Genomic DNA, 20,446 nt, shown 5'->3' on the forward strand with positions numbered 1-20,446 from the left:
TGGACCTTGTGCCAGCTCTGAATCAGATTATGCATCATGGTTTCTCACCCAATTTTCAAGTCGTTGATAAAAGCTTTCCATACGTTTGAGCACTATTAATTTGTTTTTATGCATTTGGTTTTTCCCATTTGCCCAATTAGCTCAAGTACATTCCAAGGTACTCAAAGTGGATGCTTTTTTGATCAGTGCATCCCCTAACAAAAGGCACATTTTATGGGGTCTTCCAAGATAAATTGTTATGCATTATGTGTTCCCTTTGTTAGTTTTGAGCACCTTGCTTGCATACATTGTCTGAAATTTGTCTAGCTGTCACTGGGGACCGGTCAGAGTCTTCGCGGTGAGGATTGCATCATCCGCAAAAAGCGGAAGGCTGAATTGTTCACCGCTCAGCAATAGAGAATCTGCCCTGCAGGCTAGATTCTCCTCTGCCTCATCATTAATAGAAATGAAGAATAACAAGAGTGCCAAGACACACCCCTGCTGAACAGCCCTTACCACATGGAAAGCCTTAGTTGCATCTCAGCCAGGTCCATACCTTATTGCAGTGGAATTCTTGCTATAAAGACCCTGTATGTAACCCATTGAACTTGTGATTTTACTAGGGTTTTCCACAATCCTTCGCATAGAGCAGTTCCAAATGTTGTTTTATGTTTTAAGATCAACAAAACAAGCCTATGTTTCTCTTTTTTAGGAATAAACATTTCTGCAACAAAAGGAATAGGTGAATTTCCTGGTCAACTGTGCCTACCCCAGGGTCTTCATTTCACCAAAATGCCAGGTAGTAAAAGTGACATCACATGATCCCTTACATCAAAAGAAGTGATGTCATTGACCCGCCCCAAGAGACATCACCAGAAGTGATGGCACACAACCTTCTGATGCGTCTAACACTGTGTTTCCAGACGCTCTCATTTCAGACAGATATAAGAACTGAGGCACAGAGGGAGGCGTGATTTGTCCACGATCACACATTTGGTGAATGTCATTTTCCTGACTCGACGTGGGGCCTATATGTAAAACATATACATAATGCAGTACTTGTATCAGGGTAACCATAATCAGCTAGTGTATAAAACTTCTATAGATCAGTGGACATAGAGGTACTTGTTATCTGTGGCATTGATGTGTTTAAACAAGGCAAAAAAAGCACTGACCTGGAGAGGCGTGCCCTGTCTGTTTACCCAGGAGCAAAATGCTGCACGAGCAAGACCTGAAAATTAAATAAATGACCAGGATTTAGTATCAACAAAATTCCCTGGTTATAAATGTATCCGAGTCAGCTAACACTACGATAGAAGAAACCTATTGTGTGGGTGTAAACTGAGGCCATCTGTCTCTGTGTGCATTTATCTTTAAGTTATATGACAACCCGAACTCCGAAGGACTGTCACTCACTCCTTTTACCATCGCTGCAGTTGTCAGACCTTTTCCCCCCTTCAGAAAGCTCACCTTTCTGAAATCTAAATGCCCACCACCGGGAAAGGCAAACTGCAGGGCAGGAGATTTGAGTAGGGTCAGTCATACCCCCTGACACTCCCCAGCCGTGCCAGCCTTAGAGAGCCACTATTTACTTATTATTTATTTATTTGTATGGGTTATACATAACCTTTACAAAAACAATTTGATATACACAAGAGAAAAAAACAACTCTGTATAAAGAAGAAAGAATTCATCATAAAATACTAAAAAAACAATATAAATAGCAATTAACTAAATATATATATATATATATATAATTAGAATCGAATGTTTCTAGAAATTGATATACAGATATATTCAATGTCCGTTATAAAACTTAATTCCTCCACTTGTTGCTCACTCACATTTTCCCTATGATCGAAACAGTACCTAATAAAACATATGAAGGACCTACATAGTTATATAAAACCAAATACAAAGCATTCACTGGTGGGCATCTAGATTTCCTTGCATTTACTCAATTAGGGGGACGGTATCAACTGACAGATATTTCTTAGAAATCTGACTACAGCAAGCTGCAGCGAGGTATCTTCCCCGTACAACTTTTCAAGCCATAACCTTTCCACATTATCACCGTTTACAAATTTCAGAAAATGGTATATGCGTTCATTCCTCAATGAATTACAATAAATCAGTAGATGCTGCAGTGTCTCTGTTAACCCAAATGCACCCCAGAACTTGCACAATGATGGAACTTCGTTCACTCTCTCTCGTGAGTCCATAATTTCCCTAGTCAGGAACACATTACATTTGAATCGCATGAAGTCGTCACGCCAACTTCTATCTAGATATGTAATAAAATATGGCTCCACACTACCCACTCTTTTGTATCCAGATACCAGGTGTTTATACAGTTTGTACAGTGTAGTTTTGATAACACCTGCACAGGTAGAGTATTCCAATCAAATAGTTCGGAGTATTTTTTTTAGAGAGGCACTAGTCTGTCATTAAATTTCACAATATCCACATACGTCAGATCTCAAACGACGAGACCCGGCAGCTTCTAAATGCCTCCATGTGGACCTGGCCTTCCAAATGCCCCATTTGGTCCTGACCTACAGGTTGATAGTCACCCGCATTTTCATCCAAGCTTAGGTGTACTTATCAGGCCATACCTGTTGTCCATCTGTTAGTGCGAATTACTCATGAAAGTGGCTTCTCTGGGGCAGCCTTGTCGGCAGGATGGAAAGTGCTGCTGGTGTCTCTGCGGCACAGCAGAGCTGGAAGGAACAATGGCCTGCCAAGGCAAGCTCTTTAAATCTGCTGGGTTTCCTGGGTATCCAGCAGCCAATCGGGGAAGGTGGGACACGCGAATAGGGCGGCGAGGGGAGGGAGGGAGAAGGGAACAAGGACAGGTGCAGGGGGAAAGCACTTGCAGTGCTATTTAAATAATTAAATATGGCAAGATAATGGTAGCATGAATACCCCTCTGATGAGCCAAATATATGTAGGCTCAATAAGTACTGCCATAGTGCTTCAATGAATAAAAAATAATGGAGGGGACCTATATGAGAATGTAGTATGGTGGAACTTAAAGACCACCTATATGGATTGACTGGGTGGTATTAAAGCAACATATATGAAACAAAGACTTCTACTGCCTTCACAATGGATATTATTGCCTCTCTCGGTGCTGCTTAAGTGCCACCGATGAGTCAAAATGAGCAAATTAATAACAAATAAAAGCCATGGTCTAGTCTTTTAGTTAAATGGTTTTTACCATGAAAATCTCAGCCACCCCTTACCATATTGTGCATGGGGCCCCAACATTTGGTGTTACAGCATTTATTCTACTGATTTGAATTTACACAATTTTGTAGAATGCAACTTGTCTCTGCAGAAAGCACACATGTGTGGCAGTAGTTGTAGTGAAGGCTGAGCAACCTTCTTTACATACCAATAGCACACATCAGTAGCATGTGCCCTGATGCTGCAGCGAAGCAGTGATTCCTTTCCCCTTATATTTTAATTCTAGGAAATGTTTCTGGTTACAGAAGAGAACATGCATCCCACAGAGACTGGCTTTGAAGTGTATGACACAGACCCTTTTCCCAAAAGAAGTGAGAAACAAAAAGGACCCATGGGAGTTAAGTAGCTTGATATGTTGCCTTTATTTATTTTCCCTTCCACCCCAGGATTTTGCTATTCATCTCCCTCCTCTAAACACCCCCACAATGCCTGCATGGTAGCTCCTAACAATTACGTCAGCTTAATTTTTGTTTAAATCTTACCGACCGGATGTGACGTGTAGTTTCTAGCTCAAACAAACATTCATAATCTGGAGGTTTAGATCGCGCTGCCTCACCATTTCGCATCAGCATGTCAACAATTCACAGGATGAACCGATTCGCAAAAAAGGGATAAACCGAGGAGTAGGAATTAACATAATCTGTACTGTGTGCACAAGAAAAGGTTGCACCTTGTAATTCAAAAACAGCCACGGAAGAGTAGGTCTTTAAACTAATCAAAAAGGGTATCCTTATTATGCACAGTGGGATGTTGGAGGGGAGACCTAGACAGGTGATGTTATTTTTAAAAGGATTTAATCATGCTGTGGCTTTAATACGGAGAGGGCAAATCCTTGTCTTGTTACTTACCATAATGGAAAAGACTAGAGCCACAATGTTCACTGGCCACACTGGGCAGAAGCAGGAGAATATGGCCAGAATTAGGTAATTCATGGGTCTCCCCTGCTCCTGGGCATTGGTGGTGGCTGTGGAGGATGCCCTGGCCAGACTGACCACGGTGGGCAAGATCGGGGTGACTTGAGCTGCCCAGCAGAAACCGACTTGAGAGGCATGCCATGGCCGTTCTGGTCCATGTCCATAGACTTCTTGCTGGACATGGTGACAGAGAAGGATTTCTTCAGGTCTGTCTTCCTTGTTCACAGTGCTGGTTAGCAGTTTCTCTCTTCCTTGTGAGTCGGTGGGCTCAGCATTGGCACACTCACTCAGTGCCTTGTCAAAGTGGGCATTGGTGCTGATAGCCATTCTGGTTTTTGATGTCGGGACCTGGCTGGCGTTCCTTTATAAGAAGTAAGCGCTCAAGACAGTTTTTAGTTTTCCATCCCGGGCCATCAAGTATGTACGGAAGCAGAGCGCAGGAGCCCTAAATCTGGTGTATGCTCGGGGACGCTGTAGATAAGTTTCCCATTAGACGAAAAAGTCAGAAGATACCCTGCTTCCGGTGGGGTTAAGGACCAAACTGGCGAGAAGGAGCGTTTCTGTTAATCTACATCAGCTGACGTGCGTGTGTGTGTGTGTGCGTGCCCCTCGCCTCCTTGGCGTGATTACTACTAACACGATGGTCCACCAAAGTCCCACCAGCACTGCTAGAGGAAGCTGAGTGGACAACTCCAGACCAAGGCTTCAGATCGTTTAATCAGCTGAAATACTTGTACGAGGCAAACCTGACAACTCCCCCACCACCGCTGTTAGGGTTTAAATGCATTTTTCGTTTGGGAAGCTTTTACTTTTGTAAAACATACCCATGTACCCCCACTCCGCAGTTTCTGCTAAAAATAACTTTAAACAATTATTTTCTTCTTTTTAGGGGTAGCAAGGAAGACTGCAGAGGTAGCAGGGTAGCAACAGTGACCCCCACATGACGTCCCTGGCCTACCCTTTCTCCAAATCTTGGTTGGCAATGTGTGAACAAATCCTACTCTGATCGCTTTATGACTTTACCATACATTTTGGCCAGATTGCGAAGCAGTTATATCTGTCTATAATTGACTAGGACATTCCAATCTCCTTTTTGATGCTCAGAATGATTATGGCTCGGGAACATGATGCTGGGAAACCCTGTTTTTTGTTTAAATTATTGAAGAATGATCTTTTAAAAGTACTTCAAATACTCCTCTTTAGAAAGACCCAGTGGGATTCTATCCGGTCCTGGGTTCTTTCCGTAGGATTGTTAGTCAATTGCTGCTTTAACCTTGCTTTTGCAATGAAGGCCATGGACTTTGTGTCAATTGCCAGCTAAATGGTTCTAGGCCTTTTTTTAGCCCCCCTTTCCCTTTTATCCCTTACCATACAAATACATAGAAAAATTTGAAGTATTTTGAAGTTATACCCACAAAGTAAATTACAATAAAGTAATTTACTTTGTAGAGCCAACTGGATACCGGTAGCTTAATTTCTGGTAATGGCATATTCTATTCATGTGTAGCTCCTTAACACCATTCAATGAATTAAAATGCAGTAGCCGGCTTTGTTCATCAATGTTGCTGCATAGCTTCTGTTCGTAATTCACAAAGCCAGGGTTCAATAAGACCAAGAAATCGTCTCTATTCTTATTTAGGCTAGCATACAAAAGGAATTGCAGCCATGTATTTGCACCATCTTTTTTGTTAACGAATATAATCGTATACCCCCCCCTAGTCCCCCCTCCCCCAAGTATACTTATATTGGCTAAATTGCGACCAACCAGTGCTTTCATTTGAGATAATAGGCGCTTATTCACTAGGCCGCATTCCAAATCATACCACGTGTTCTCTATCCGTACAGTGCCCCAACTTCCTTAACTGGTTTGGTAAGAAAGGGATGAAGCAACTACACCAGCTAGTTATATATTTCGATACTTGCTCCCATATTGTTTTCGAAAGTGTCTGCCATTAAAGGGAAAATACTATTGTATAGATGGGGCAACCAAGTTTTTATTCAGTACCCCTTTTCTGTTGCACTAAACCACAGAAGCATTAGATGCTATACAAAAAATAATTGTCCTTATTACACGATAATGATGGTTAATTGGTCATGGTTGCTCTCAACCCTTTGTGTAACACTAAAGTCATTGATTCTTCCCTAAATGGCCATTACGATAAAAATACAATCAGTATAGCTGGCAGAGTATCTGTATAAAATGTTGGGTGAGCTGGGTTATCGTTCGACAATAGCCCAATGCTGGCCCTCATACTCAGGACAGATATGCTTCTAAAAAAGTGAAACACATATTTATTGCATCTAAACGGGAACAGAGATTTTGATTTGGTCATCCTCCTTATCTTGTGTTTCTTCTGTAAATAGTGGTAGTTGCTTTTAATGGATCCAGGTCAGTTTTTATAATCGGCCAGGATTATAAGATGGTTGTTGGGTTTAAATCCTGGTTGGTCTCCCAACTTTTCGCGCAATGGCTCAAAGATGCCAACCAATTTGTATGATCTGAAATATACATTACTAGAGTCAAATTATCACGTGCTTAATTGTCAAATGTAGGACTCCTCGGAATCAAATGCTACTGATTTTGTGCCTACTATTAAGTCTACCCATATACATATAAGTAAATCGCTATTGCAGCTACCAACATCACCTTTTCTTAATAGTTTGAACAGTTTGTACATTGGAGATTAAACCTATGTTTCCTGGAAACTGATATTCCAGGAAACAATGCCAGTCCGCTTCTGCCATAATATTTTGCATTTCCGCTATATTGCAGCTCATAATTCTAATGCTCACCGCACCATGTGCATTTTTCTGTAAATGGGCATTACTAACTTGTTCAGTTGCGCCAATGGGGGTTTGCATAGCATCAGTCTAATAAATTCACATCTGTATAATCTGGGCGTAACATACATTTTAGGTTTAACGTTAGTCTGGACAGGTAGAGCAGAGGACGTAAATGGATTCGTTTGAAAGCGGTTCAAGGTCTTCAAAATACGTTTTGTTTGAGTTGTCCATAAATTGTCCATTGCCTAAATTGAGGCTGTTGGCTAATGCACTCAACTGAGCACAATGGGTCTTGATGGGGTGGATGGAGAATCTGCAAAACTGCGCTGTCTTTTACCAGAGGTGCTGGAGGCCAATATTGTATATTCTACTTTGTCCTTCTAGGGACCCCCTGTTTGAATATTCGACCCAAATGACTGCAAGGATCAATGGCCAAAAGGCTTTCAGCCAAAGTACTGTATGACAGCTCAACCTGGATTTAGACCAGCTCGGCACACTGGTGGGCTGGGGTAGAGTTATGTCTATGGCAGAGAATAAACATAAAGTATCTTAATACCCTCAGTTTAAAAACGTGGATCAGCTTCTCTGCACTATCCAGAGTGGGCGAATGCCAGTAGGATGCTACCTGAATTATCAAGGCTAGACGCAGGCTGGAGACAGGGCAAAACCATATTTCATTCCCCCAGAGGTGCATGGTCAGAATATCTCAAGAGGTTGGGGAAGAATTGAAGGCAGAAAGGACAAACTCCCTGAAATTGTGCAAAACCTTTCCGGGTGATGATCTGGATTGGCCCCTAAGAGTGAAACACATGGCTTAACCTCCAGCAATGGTCCCTCACTGTGATGACACCAAAGGCTCCTATCCGAGTAGGAGAAGTACATGGGTAACCTCTCTCAATTAATATAACCCTGACCATAACTAGGTAGGGACAGTGTTGCACTCTCCCAGGCTAATTACCAAAGCACTATATTGAATAGTTAAAAAAAAAATCACATAGAATTGCTCAACACCTCAGTGTCGCTTGGGCTTCAGGATTGATAGGTTCTGGGAGAGCCACAAGCTCCCAGACCCAGTACAAGAGTGTGCTGAGAGTTCAATGAAGGCATTTCCCTCAAGGGCTCCTCTTAGTCCTCCGCCATGGTAATGTCATCTTCCACATTGTACGTTTTGAGCTCACCTGCCTCAAAGCCTCCAGAGCTTACACCTTGATTCCAGCTGTATGCTCACCCACTCTGCATCCATTGGTACTCCCACAGAGATGATTCCTGGCCCGGCACAGAGACCCTCTCCCTACACTTAAATTAACTTAATCAGTGACCAGGTCTTGAAAGAGCCATTTGATTAGGTCCTTCAGCCTCGCCTCCCCTTTTTACATCGAGCCTGTCTGGATGTGAATTTATTTGACAAGGCCCATCACTTCAGACCATACTTCCTCTCTGATGGGAACAGAAATTGAGGATTTTTTCTTTAAGTACTCCTCTTTTGGGCACTAGAGCAGGAAGGAGGGCGCACGATCCAGATGGAAGAAAAGCTTAGAATCATTTCTGTGCCAAGGGGATTGACCATGTTGAATAAGGAGTGGGATGAGGAAGAGAGGTTGTAAGTGTCATGAAGAAATTGTCTTGAAGATGAAGATTTTTGAGATCCTTTGACAATTGACTTTGCATTTTAAAAATGCATTAGGTGCATTTTGGTTGGTTAATCTCACTCTACGAAGTCTCCTTCTGACATGGTCTTAGAAGCTCCCGGGAGGATAGCTCAGCGGCAACGTGTTCACCTTGGAAGCAAGATGACACGAAGCAACACACCTGGGTCCGTGCTTAGAAACCTCTCAGTATTTACAAAAACAATAACGGGAAAAAAAAAATCCTGTAACAGCGCCTCGATGCCTGCGGGCTGTGTGAGCGCTTTCAAAATGCAAATAAAAAAAAAGCTGCCATTTTAAAATCATATTTCCTGTGAAGGCAGACTAAATTGGCTCAGTCTGCAATCGATAGTTGACAAAAAGAGTGCTCCAATGTGTGTACCTGCAATTACTGCCAATTCAAATGTTAATCTACCCACATTCCTACAGATCTCTCAGACCTTTGCTTTATCTTTGCCTGACGTTCAAAGTGGCTTTGGTAGCTACAGGAAAGGTAGTGTATCTGTGTTGCATGAAGCAAAAGGGGGCTCACGTTGTCTTTTTTCTGCAGGCTGTAACCAAAATGATTGCTTTGCAGCTGGATCTTATGCCAGCGGTGGACAAGTGGATAGCGATTCAAGGCTATTGCCCTACTTCATCTTAAATTCGGTCATTGCAAAGTTTGGAACCAGGCTCATACAACGTGCCTCAATGTGTATGCTTGCCATCCAGAGGGCAAGTACTGGTAACTCATCCTGCTCCTTCCCACGCAGACCCGCTATCGGAATAACACTAACTTTTCCTTGCTAATCCCTGACAGTATAGCAAAAAGCTCCATAGCTTCTAGTATCAATTCTAGGTTATCCTCTGGATTCTGGATGTATAGAAGTGTATCATCTGCATATAGAGATAACCGATGTCTGTCCACATCAATTTCAATACCCGCCTCTATGTATTATTTTCAAAGGTACTGGGCAATTGGTTCCATGGCAAGAATGTAAAGCAGCGGTGATAAGACATCCCTGTCTTGTTCCCTTATCCAATTCCCATGCGTCCGAAATGTTCTTACCCGTATTGACCCTTGTCATCGGCCTTGTGTACACTAGCTGTACCCACTTGATGAATGCTTGTCCAAAACCAAATCTACGCACTGTTGCGTACAGCCAGTACCATTTTATTGAATCAAATGCTTTTACCACGTCTAAAGTGGCTATGGCACACAGAGTATTCCATGCCGCCCGTCCCGTCCATTACATGGCGTAATCTCCTCAGGTTCCAGGCCATACTTCGGCCCGGAACGTATCCTGCCTGTTCTGGCTGCACTAACTTGGGTATCTCTTTTTTTTCATCCTATTCGCAAGTATAGACATAAATATCTTATCTTGGTTCAGCAATGAGCGGGGTCTGTAAGAGCCACATTCTAATAGGATTTTATGGGGCTTAAGGAGGGGTATAATGATGGATTCTCTGAGGGTGAGCGGGAGGACTCCTGTTTCGTAAGAATCCTTGAATGTACTGAGCAAGTGGCGGGACAATTCGGGTGCATATTCTTTATAGAATTCTCTAGGTAACCCGTCTGAGCCTGGCATCTTTCCAGTCGGCAACCCCATAATTGTGCTTTGTATATCTTCTACTAAGGTGATAAGCGCATCCAAGCTGTCTTTTTCTTCCTGGCTCAACACCGGGAGCTCCATAACGTCTAACACCGCCCTTAAGTGAGTGCTTGATGTCGGAGGTCCGTCCTGATGCAATTCTCGGTATAATTTGAGAAAAGTCGCATTAACTCCATTGTGGGTATAGCATACTTCCCCCTGACTCGTGTTTATCGCATGTCTGAGGCACTGTGGTGCCTTGTTTTTGTATAACCAAGCTAGGAATCGGCCGGGCTTATCCCCCTCCATATGCTGTTTCTCTGTGTATTTAGCGAAACTGTTTGCCTAATCTCTCCCAACAGTCCATATGTTTTTTCTTTACTTCCCTCACTTTCACTTCCTTGTCTGGGTGTTGTCCGCTGGATTGCTCTAATTTCCTCTATTGATCCTCTGCATCAGACAATTCCTTTTTTAAGGTTGCTGGACGCTTCTGGATCCCGCTATAGCGGCCCCGTTGACTACCACCTTCAATGCTTCCCAGAACGTTCCAGCACTGGGCACACTTCCCAGATTATGCAAAACATATTCTTTAATGCAGTCTTTAAGCAGGCTCAAAATAAGGGACATCTTAGCAATTCACTTCTAAGTCTCCACATGGGTACCGGGGCTCTGGGGGGCACATATTGCCATTGCAAGCTAAGCGGAGCGTGGTCCGATAAGACTTTCTTTATACTCCAAGTGTGTGATGTGATGTGTTAACTCGCGCCCTATGAAAACATTATCTATCCTCATATATACCCCATGTGGCACTGAAAAATAGTGTCTAGTGTCTGGATGATGCACTCTACAGGCATCGTCCAAATCAAAAGAATCCAGGAGCGTCTGCAATGTCCTTGCGGGCAGCGCCGCTTTGGCATATTTAGCATATGATCTATCTAGCTTAGGGTTCAACGTGCAAGTACAATCTATCTTCCCCTCCCACCCCCCCAATATCATATTACTGTCCCGGTATGAACCCAATTGGGGATATAGAGTTTGCAAGAACCTAGCGTGCACTATGGTTGGGGGCGTAAGTTTTAACCAAACATGTATCTATATGCTCGAGGAGGCCTTGTACAAGCACCATTCTGCCCTCGTCATCCGCTTTAACATGCGTGACCTTGAAGGGTACCGAGGGCGCCATCCATATTAGGACTCTGCGGCATAGGCAGAATAAGTGAAACCAAATACTTGTCCTTTCCATCTCCTTGCCAATAGTGCCTATTTTCCCGCTGTGAGGAGCCATTCCTGAATCATAGCTATATCCACTCTGCACCTCTTAAGGTACGAATATTCTCTATTCCTTTTCACATAGTAATTCAAGCCTCTCACATTCCAGGTAAGCACCTTTACCGTACCTGCCATTTACCTTTATCTCGCTTCTCATTCCCCACCTTTTGGTACTCCCACCCTAAATGTTGTGCTGCCATTTTTGATCAGAGTATATGCAGGCAAACCCTCCCCCCCAATAAACAACCTAAACTTCCCCAACCAAACACAACAGCCCTTGCTTAGGCGTAACCACTCTTCGCCTGTGCCCCGAGCTGTCCTGCCCGGGGCTAGTGCACAGCGGGTGGGCAGAAAATTGCCCTAAAAAAATACAACTTGGGGGTTGTGACATTCGCAGCTGGTTGTACAGTCTCCTCCTCTCTGCTGTAAAGTATTGACTGTTAGCAAATCCTGCCTTTCACAATAAAAGCACAGATCCACTCGCCCGTTCACTGCAGCACCTGGAAAGTTTCCCATATGGCCAAGTCTTGTATCCACACATTGTTTGAGTGCAATGCCGTTGATGTACGTCTCTGTTCATAGTGTGTAGTACCACATGCTCTTAAACCTTATTGGCCTCGGGTCCGTTCATGCCCCCCTTGTGTCTACCCCGGTCAACCTCACTGCCTCCTTAACAACATCCTATCTTCACTCTGGCCATCCATGCTTGCACCTCTTCCGGTTGATCAAAGAATCAAGTTTTATTTGTATATATTATTTTGAATCACGCTGGGTAGATCAACATATATTTCAAACCGGCTGTGCGTAGCCTACTCTTAGCCGCTTAAAATTGGGCTCTATTCTTCTGCACTTGAAACATGCAGTCAGGGTAGACCGCCAATTCTGGTGAGGCTCTTTTCAGTTCTCCGCCTTGCCTGGAATAGGCCAGTATCTTCTCTCTGTTGTTATAATTCAGGACTTTAGTGATAATCAGTCTCGGGGGCTCTCCCGGGGGAGAGCGCCAAGCCAGTGCCCGGTGCGCTCTCTCAATTGTAAAGCCCTGTGTGAGGTTACCGGGCCCAATTTCCTGGAGTAACTGGTTTTCGATGTATGTCGTCGGCCCAGTCCCTTCTTCCCCTTCTGGCAGAAAAACTATGCAGATGTTATTTCTCAAGGCCCATTCTTCAGCTTTTTCCGCTCTGTTTCCCAAGAGGCTGACCTTCTGTTGCAACACATGTACATCCGAATATGTGTTTCGGAGCGCCCCCCAAGTTCTCTTTAACCTGCGACTCCAGAGTGGTTGTGCGCTCTGCTAGACTCTGCACGTCCTGCCACAATAACCCCACATCCAGCTGCACAGTTTCAATCTGTGACCCCGAGGAGGCCTTCACGTCTGCTATTGCCAGCATTACTTGGTTGTGCAATTCCATGGTGCCCTTCTCTTTTACTGTCGCTGGTTCCATGTGTCTACTAGATGCCTGCTGTGGTTCAGTGAAGCCGTTTAAGGTAGATTGGCTCGCTTCGCTTTTGGCCGACTTGGGAGGCATGGGTGCGATCTGCCCTCTTCTCCTGTTGGTAACTGAGGATGCCTGATTAATTGTCCCTTCTGTACTGTTCCGTGGTTATAAGTTGCCTGAACCTCCGTTCCTCGCCACGTGTAGTCTTCACTTAGGGACTAGAATGGTCCTCCAGGCTCCAGCGGCTTCCTAATGCACAATCTTTATATGCTTGCAGTGTCACCCCTGCCTGGGTGCAGCAGGAGCTTGCCCTTTGGGTCCTTCCCCAGTGTGCCACTGGATATGTGACCTATGTCTTTCCTTTTCTACTGCTGCTTCTTGCATGCTTTTTATCTGCCTTTGTGGCTACTATGACGCTAGAGCAGCATGGGCCTATATACACAGTACTTCCTTCAGCCCAGCTTTACCCATTCTCCCCGACCTGTATTGCGCCTTCGGGATGTTGCAGCGCTTGTTCTGCGCACTTTCGGCCAATTATGGTTGGGACACAGTTCCAGTTGTGGCGCTCACCTCAGGTGCATATGTTGTCCACTACTATGGTTCGGGGCCACCAGCAGCTTATTGTTGACTTATCACTTGTAATGCCACAGTGGTATTCCTTGTGTCCTCTTCCCGACTGTCCAAGTTCAAATGTTCCTTTTCCCTGCCATGTGAATCTACGGCCACCAGGCATTCTTTCATGTAATCTGTGCTGCTTTCAATCAGCACAGGGCCTCCTTGCAATTTCTTCCCCTCGGCTCAGGATCCCTGGACTCTCCTCACCAAGCGACTGCTTCCCTGCAGTCCTCTGTCTCACTGGCTGAGTTTCACTGACCCCATGTAGAAAGGACCAGGCTGCTCTTGTCCCAAGCCTTCCCCGATTGGCTGCACACCTATCATGCCTGCTTTTTCTGCGCTATGTGCGCAGGAGGTCTAGTGGGATGCAGCAGTGTGACAACAGCTTTTCTGGCTTTGCAGCTCTAGTATGGAGCCTTTGTTTGGTGCTCCGTAGTGTTCCCACGACCGCCGGTTGCTATAGCGTGCGGGTCACTTTGTGCCCTCAGATTGGGGGACCCGACTCTATAGGAGGCGACATGCGGAACTTGCCTTATCGTCTTAGCCTGCCTCCTTGATGTGGGTGGTCCACCGCCATCCCTCTCTGCTCGCTGTCTTCTCGTTGGGCACACGTAGAGATACGCGTCCCTTCGCTTATGTCCCTGACACCGGCACTCAATGCAGTCCTGATGCTGTACTCAATGCCACTGCCACCTTGGTTAAGCAGGCGCTATCTTGGAATCGGATACCTTCGGCAGCCTCTTCATTTCAGTCCAAGTAACTCGGCTTCAGGCAAACCTCTGCTCTCCCTCTTCCAGTCAAGTGGTCTAGGGGTGTTGACACACGTATTCTTCAGTTTGTGGGCTCCACATCCAGTTTAAAATGTGTCTGTTACACAGATCATTAAGGATCTGGTGGTTGCAATCGCAGAAGCCCTCCTACTCCATCGGCTGCAGGCCATGGGCCCCATGGTAGTTCTGTCCTTTCATTATAACTACATTTTCAGCTAGGGTGTGTGGTTTAAGAGCCATGGAGTAGGACGTGATTCCAGGCACTTCTGCGGATCCTCCATGATCCTGAAGAAAAGCAGTGAATATAAGATGAGCCCACGTGTAATGCAGGAGATGCAGGCAGGCGAAGTAATGCAGAACAAAAGGTGCACAAAAACGTAAGGATTCACAGTGCAGCCCAGGAGATATGGACCGGAGAAGGAGCGAAGTGTCCCAGGGACAATAATAACAAGATGGTGGCATGGTCGTAACAAAGGATCTCTCAGGCGAGTCTCCAGCAGCAAGCATAGAGAAGCGCTAGTGCCGTAGCATGGTGGAAAAGAGCTCTGAACCTTGCTGTGTGGAAGGCGCAAGTGTGTGGGTGCGAAAAAGCAGGCTTGCGTGTGCAAGTGGCCCTGCAGAGGCAAGAGTGCGGATCAGAAGACGGGCGCATGCAGCCGGGTGCAGACACCGAAGAGCTAGAACAGTGGGACTGTGCGCCGAGCTCCTGAGGCTGCGGGCTGACACGCCAGGCAAGAAAGTAACAGCAGGCAGCTCAAGAGTAGCCCCGAGGCTATAGTAAGCGGCAGAGTTTAAAGGAGACATTAGTAGCAACAACAGGATCGCCGGAACGTTCTAACATCCCATAGGCGGATACATTGTTACTGCAGGCTGGCCGGGAAGGCTGGGACCGGGCGGGCACGAAAACTCAATCAAGCACTGCCATAGTGGATGGCGAAGTGCTTACCTAGGTCGCGCTGTGGAAAACAGATGCCAGCGCAGTAGGCAGAGCACGGGCACAGTGCCCGAAAGACGTGCCGGATTAAATACAGAGGACACCGACTCACTAACTCCTCGAAGGCACTGAGGGGGTGCAGTATTGAGGGAGACTGCAGAAGGGAAGAGAAGCCAACTCAGTAAACAGAGCACAGGCTGAGTTCCAGAGAGACGTGCCGGACTACATACAGAGGACACCGGACTCAATAACTCCTCAGAGGCACAAAGAGGGTGCAGTATTGAGGGAAACTTCAGAAAGGGAGAGACGGACACACAGAGGAGAAACATTGTGCGCCAGTTCTGGGTAAGAAGCTTGGATGCCAGAATTTGTGAATGTATAGCAAGGGCACTGCAGCAGTGGGGAAGCGGCTGTCCCAAGCAGAGGGGGCGCAGAGCTGCCACCGACCGAAGCCGGACACAAGATCTTTAGCCTGCACTGCAGCCCGGCCTGGGACGACTGAAGAGGACAGAAGCCACAATAATGAAATGGCGCCATCCCTGGTCACCGGCCCCACACAGTTTGCCAAATTGAGCACAGGACAGAGAAAGTGAGAAGGGAAGCTACGTAGTGAGGGCAAAGTCAATCTTTGACTTGCGAGGCGGGTACAGCGCTGTTGCCGGACACTTGCACAACCAGGAATAAGTGGGTGGACGTGGAAAGGCCTAAGGTCGTGTGTGCCACGCCGAGATGATACAGTGCCCTGGAGGCAGTGTCACAGGAGGACTCCAGTAAAGGCGCACTGAGCTTCCAGCACCCGAAGAAAGCCCGCAGCACCTGGCTGGGGGGTTAACAAGATAAAGGGTGGAAGGCTGGGGGAAGACGACCGGACAGTGCGGTGATGCACTTGAGGGAACAGCTGGCCCTGGCGAGGTGAGAAGAGAAGTGGAGCAAGGATAGATCAGCTCCCCTACAAAGAGCAACCCTATACCAGAAAGGTCAGATTACCACACCCGGCAGGACACAGGCATACGGTTAAAACCGGGGGAATCAACGGACACTGGCTGTGGGCATTTACTAGGACATGGTGGACCCAGAAGCAAAATCTAGTACAGAATAGACAGGGAGCTCCAGAGGAGTACGGGGAGAGGTGAACATTGGCGGTTTAAGGAGACATGAGCATCGCCACCAGGCTCCAGAATACAACTATAGAATGGTTTGCAACTCCTTTGCGGGAAGGGAGTCAACCGAGTACTGTAAAGGGCAACGCAAAAACGGTGGCGCCGGCATTGCGAGCAGTAACAGATACCCCACAAGTGGATGGGACCAGGGGAACATGCCAAGGAACGGTGGGTTTGCCACGAACTAAAGCCTTTGCAGGAAGGGAGTCAACCCAGTACTGTAAAGGGCAATGAAAATGGGGACAACCATCAGCAAGACCGGCACAGACAAAGATTGGCACCAGTTGGGAATCGGCAGAAAAAGGTGCAGTTGTATAAGCGGGCGCGACAATGGTATCCAAGCCAAATTACATTTTCAGCTGAAGTCCTGATTAATTGCTTATTAAGCTTAATACAGTGACTTTCTCTGACAGCAACCTCTCAGTACATCCATAAGTGTAATAATGAAAGCTAATTCCAAAACTGCAGATTATTTTTAATATGGCGGTAATAGGTTAAGGCCCTCTTACTGCGAAGGGTTCACAAAAATGTACTTAATTTGCCTGCTGTGGTTGCAGCTGCACACCTCATAAGTGCGGGAATAGAGCTAACTTTTTCTTAGGCTAACAGATTACCATATCCAAGAGGGCATGAGAGAGCCAAACCTCATTTTGTGGTGTTGATTTTCATGGCTCAAGCAGGTAGATTGAGAGTAAGTACAGTAAAGTTCAACTCCTGGGTCCTTCTGGGGCTGTAGAAATGTCTTTGAAATACAAGTGGGTTTTGTTGAGTTTACTTTCTTTTCTACTCTTTTCCACATGTAGACAGATTTAATAATATAAGATTTATTTACTACAGTATTTTTATTTAATGCCTGTGGCTCACATTGTTTACCTTTTTGTTTTATTGTTGTTTCAGCAGCGGCCATCAGAAACGTGTGTTTGAGACTGTGCGCAATATAAACCTGGTGGTGAAGCAGAGGTCCTTGGCCTCATCCCCCATGAACATCCCAGGATCTAATCAGTCATCTGCTCTGAACTCAGTTGTTTCTAGTTGTATAAGCACACCACGCTCCAGTTTCTACGGCGGTGATATCACCAACATTGTAATAGACAACAAGACAAACAGCATCATCTTGCAAACAGAATCACCTGACAATGGGTTGGTATCAATGGAATTTCAAAAGGCAACATTGAAATATGCATGGCTGATGATGATGATGTTTTTTGTGTTTAAATATTGCTTGTCATGCACCTGTTGTGCAAAATCATGAGTGATGGTTGTGTTATGCTTTAGGAGGCGGGGTGGGGGGGGGGTGGGAGGGTGTGTGTGTGTGTGTGTGTGTGTTAGGTGGAAAGCTTGTGCTATTAAGAGAAGAGGCAGTTGGACATTTGAGTAGGTTAATTCGATGAACATGCTGAAAAGCATAGACTCCACTTCCTTTCACCCAGAATCATCTGTCTGTTCTATTCAAAACCATCAACCTCTGGACACCACATCCTGAAAACCACACAAAACGCATGTCCGTTATAAGAACTCACACATTTATGATACATTTCAAGACTTTGACACTGGTACACCATACACAAATGCTCCAATTAAATATTACCACTGTGGTGGGTCAGAAGGAGGAGTCATACCGTTTTTTTTTTCATTTCTAGCTTCTTTATTCAAATAATAAAGGAAATAAACGCCTCACTATCCCAAGTCTATGGGTTTGTCTACCTAACCAAACTAAAGTGTCAAGTCTGTTGCGTAGTCCAAAAATAAACGTCTGTCCTCCGTCCAACTCAAAGCTACTCTGTCCCTACCACTAATTGAAAACAAAAGACCAAGCAAATGACTCCCTTCTCCTAGATAAGCGTCTTCTGCTTTAGTATGCAATCTTGAGATGTTGCTTGGCTATCTCATGAAGTAATCTGTTTAGTTCTAGTAGGCGACTTTTCCCAGTCTTGGTTTCCCCTGAATGTTCCCTTGGCAGGCCCCTCCTCCTCAGCCTGGTTAGCTTGGTAAGTCCTGGAAGATCATCGCTCTTTGGTGTCTCTAAAACTCTTTCTCTTTTTGCTTCCATTACGGGGACTGATTCCTTATTTGTGTGTTTCTTATTCTCTATGTTGCTACAGTTCTTCAACTATTTGTGCATAAGAGAGTTGATATTAAATTCCCTCTCTTCTGATTCACGGTATTCCTCCTTGCTATCCTTATTGTAGACCCAATAGTAATTCTCTTGTACAGTTTCATAATGGTTGTTCTCTCTTCCGACCACTCTCTGGGACGAGAATGCTGAGTCCGAGAGTGTTTGTCACTCTTCTTAACTTCTGACCACTCACTGTGACGAGGAGGCTGCCAGTATTCTTTGCCATGTTCCCACCCGGGTCTCCCGCCATCCTTATTACCTTGCTTTTTGAGAGTTGGCGTCACCAGGCCCGTTCGCAGCAACGGGACTTTGTGCGTTTTCAGGACAGCTTGATTTCTCATTCCGCCTGCTTTGGCTTCTTCTCCGCAGCTCTGCGGCTTCAAGTCTCCAACAAGCTCTGTGTTGTTGTCAAACTCGCCCATCCACCTCTCCAGGGTCATGCCACTGCTCTTGCCTGCTTCTCCTTCTTAGGGTTTTCTTCTCCTCTGCTCGTCAGCCTCTGACTTGCTTGAGGCTTCTGGCGGACAACATCTTCTGCCTTCCTAGCAACGGAGGATCTTTCATTCTCCTGGCTCATTCACGACTTGACTGAATGGAAGCTCCCAGGCTTTGTTTCTCTCTCTACCTCTCTCTCCCACTTTTATGATGAGGCCCTGGGATTTCCCCAGCAGCTTGAGGGAGTAAGTCCCTTTTCTGTTTCTGGTCTATTATCATCATAACTCCACTGATGATCGTCTTCCAAATATGTTCTTGGGTTACACTTGTTATAACTCCTTTGGGTATACTAGTCTCAGTATTTGACAGGTAGTTAGTCATTGTTACTCTTACATTCTTACTCTTCAGTGTTTTCGTCATATTGTATTGGGGTACAATAACAAACAGTGGTCTGATCTTTAATATTATTCAGAAGCCTAGATGTCACTGGTGATCCATGGTGGAGGGCTTTTGGGAGTTCCTCTATGGAACATGAGTCCTTGTCCCCATAGGGGGAGTCTCTCCCTGCAAGGTCCTGCTTACTGCCACCCCTAAGGGGAATAGGCATAGCAGGCTCACCTCCCTAGCCTCACACTGTTCTTTTGGCAACCATTCCTGACTATCCACACCATCAGAATCACATTTGGTCAGCAGCAACTTTCTTTGCTCATTTGTAGTAATAGTCCATTGACTAATGCATCACAGAGATGCCTTCAGCCCAAGTTCCTTATGGACCCATAACATCCTCTACCAGTTTCTCCCATACCTTCGAATTGACGTCTTGTGGCCGCAAAGATTGTACCCATATTTTCTCTAACTTGCTGTCCATGGCACAGACCATACAATCCTCTGCCACTAACAATGCATTAGGTTCAGTTCCGGGCTATGAGCAGTATTCCATGATCCCTTAGTTTTGTCAGATTTAGCTTAAATTGAACTATGCTTACAGTGACATTTCATCAGCAGGAATTGTCATTAGATGAGCTCAAATCTGTCACCCAAATCCTTCAAAAGTACACTAGATTTTCTACCTACATTCTTACAGTTTAGAAAAATAAAACGCAACATATTTTTCAAAAACATGCTTTCAGGTCCTTACTAATGCTCATCACCCAGGTTTGTTGTAACCTAGTCCACCAGTTTAGGCTGTAGCCCAGGCACCAATGTTATATCACTGTGTTGTTTACTTACATTTTCACACTTTCCAAAAAATAAAACACAGGACATATTTGCAAAACCATGCTTTGACACTCTTCATGCATATTTGCTGCAATCCCATACAGCTTTTCCCATTCAAACCTATCCCAATTTCTAAATACTTTACCACATAGCCGGTCCATGGTACCCATGCCACTTCAACCCCATTGCTGGTCCCTTGTGGTCATTGCTAGTAGCCAGATTGTCCAGATATTCATGACCCAGACAATCTGGCCACTGCCCATGGCCACAGGCTATACCTCAGTCACCAAAGGTATATCACTATTTTTTGTACCTACATTATGACACTTTTACAAAAATAAAACACGCAC

At 45.3% G+C, this 20,446-nt stretch overlaps 1 protein-coding gene across 11 annotated transcripts in view; it reads left to right on the forward strand.

Annotated features, from left to right (window-relative positions):
- The window catches only part of TRAK1 (trafficking kinesin protein 1), a 748,555-nt gene that overhangs the window by 513,310 nt on the left and 214,799 nt on the right, over positions 1 to 20,446 (forward strand). For 7 of the 11 annotated variants that reach the window (XM_069648282.1, XM_069648279.1, XM_069648283.1 and 4 more), the window contains exon 11: positions 17,225 to 17,467. In XM_069648282.1, the coding sequence (XP_069504383.1) occupies positions 17,225 to 17,467 (243 nt within the window). The remainder of the gene's footprint in view (positions 1 to 17,224; positions 17,468 to 20,446) is intronic. The other 4 variants (XM_069648284.1, XM_069648278.1, XM_069648281.1 and 1 more) reach the window with 1 other exon arrangement.

The sequence above is a fragment of the Ambystoma mexicanum genome, chromosome 2q, assembly GCF_040938575.1.
Source record: "Ambystoma mexicanum isolate Mex_15411 chromosome 2q, UKY_AmexF1_1, whole genome shotgun sequence".
Lineage (NCBI taxonomy): Eukaryota > Metazoa > Chordata > Amphibia > Caudata > Ambystomatidae > Ambystoma > Ambystoma mexicanum.